Source organism: Amphimedon queenslandica, unplaced genomic scaffold (genome assembly GCF_000090795.2).
Source record: "Amphimedon queenslandica unplaced genomic scaffold, v1.1 AMPQUscaffold_13445, whole genome shotgun sequence".
Lineage (NCBI taxonomy): Eukaryota > Metazoa > Porifera > Demospongiae > Haplosclerida > Niphatidae > Amphimedon > Amphimedon queenslandica.
In genome coordinates, this window is record NW_003546319.1 from 1 (window position 1) to 1,400 (window position 1,400).

The 1,400-nt window shown below is 30.9% G+C and overlaps 1 protein-coding gene across 1 annotated transcript in view; it reads right to left on the reverse strand.

Annotated features, from left to right (window-relative positions):
• Positions 1 to 864: 864 nt before the first annotated feature.
• LOC100637753 (regulator of telomere elongation helicase 1-like) overlaps positions 865 to 1,400 on the reverse strand; it is a 13,454-nt gene continuing 12,918 nt past the window's right edge. Inside the window, exons 20-21 of the mRNA XM_019995433.1 lie at positions 966 to 1,008; positions 865 to 918 (exon numbers count right to left, since the gene is read on the reverse strand). Of these exons, the coding sequence (XP_019850992.1) occupies positions 865 to 918; positions 966 to 1,008 (97 nt within the window). The remainder of the gene's footprint in view (positions 919 to 965; positions 1,009 to 1,400) is intronic.

The window sequence follows — 1,400 nt, forward strand, 5'->3', positions numbered from 1 at the left end:
AGATTCCTAAGCAATGAAGAATATATGAAAAGACTTAAAGAAAACGGAATAACAATTGAAAATCCTTCATATACAATGGAAATAGCAGAGAGACTGAGAGAAGCATCAACAGAAGAGTTGGTAGAGGAGGAAGAAGATGAATTGCAGTGTCAGTACTTTTTATTGCTGGAAAAAGTAAAGAGGATTGAACAAGACCAGTTGAAGATTCGACAAGAGCAGTTGAGGGACAAGGCATACTACATTGTACAAATTGCAATGTCAAAAGCAACAGAAAGTGTGAACCTTCATGCAATTAAAGAGTACTATGAAGAAAAGTTAGAAAATCAAAATGAGACGATTTCTGTACAGAGTAAAGCCTTTGAAGATAAATTTCAGCAGCTTTTAGAAGAAATTGATTTACTTAAATCAGATGTACAAATGAAGGAAAGAATAGAGCATCGCAAGAGAAATTCTGAAAGAGTACTTAGTTCAAAACTTAAAAGAAAAGTATCAATAAAAATCTCATCAAAAAAACTTGAAGTTTCTCAAAAATCTTTTCCAAGCACAGACAGTGGCCTCAGTATCGATAGTGAAACATGAGTGACTTTTTGGTTACATGTACATGTATTTTTAATGATCAAACAAATAAATGTATTCATTATTTGAATAATTGTCTGCTGCTCATAAATATTGGCCTCACCTACGTGAGGTATAGGTATATAGTTGTTACTTACATGTATCCATGCTTTGCAGTAGGTAAAACAGTCCCATCAAAATTTCCAAAAAATTTCAGCCTGAGTAAAACATAAGCTCTACTAACAAACCACACCCACTTACTTTAACGGGGAGATACCGGTACATGGTAGTTACCTTTTAAGAGTTACTTCAAGTGATATTTTTCTTCTTTTGCTGGTCAGTCTGAGGTACACATGTATGCGCCTATAAAAATTAATAATAATAATAACATTAAATCATAATAAATATACCTTGTTTAAAGATATTCTGACGTCAACAAACCATGCTAGCTTCCTGTATTTTAAAAAGTGATACTAAATAAGTACAATAAGGATGTACCTTTCATAGATTAAGTATTTGCACATCAATTTTGTGAATGAGTTGTCACAAACAATTGTAATTTTAATAAAATTAATCTTAACTTACTCTATTATGAGGACTTTACTGTTTCCAATGTAGAGCTATGTACATGTACATTACATAATTTTTTAAAATCCAAAATTTGAAGTATTAATTTTTTGACAATGAAAATACATAGCATCCTCTATAAGGGATGTTATGTACATGTATATATAATTAAATTTCATAGATAGATAATAATAAAGTAACTTTGATTTAGAGTTTTTTTTCTCAATCGTTCATCATCACATTGCTCCTGGCTGTCTCTCTTTTTACCTATTGATGAT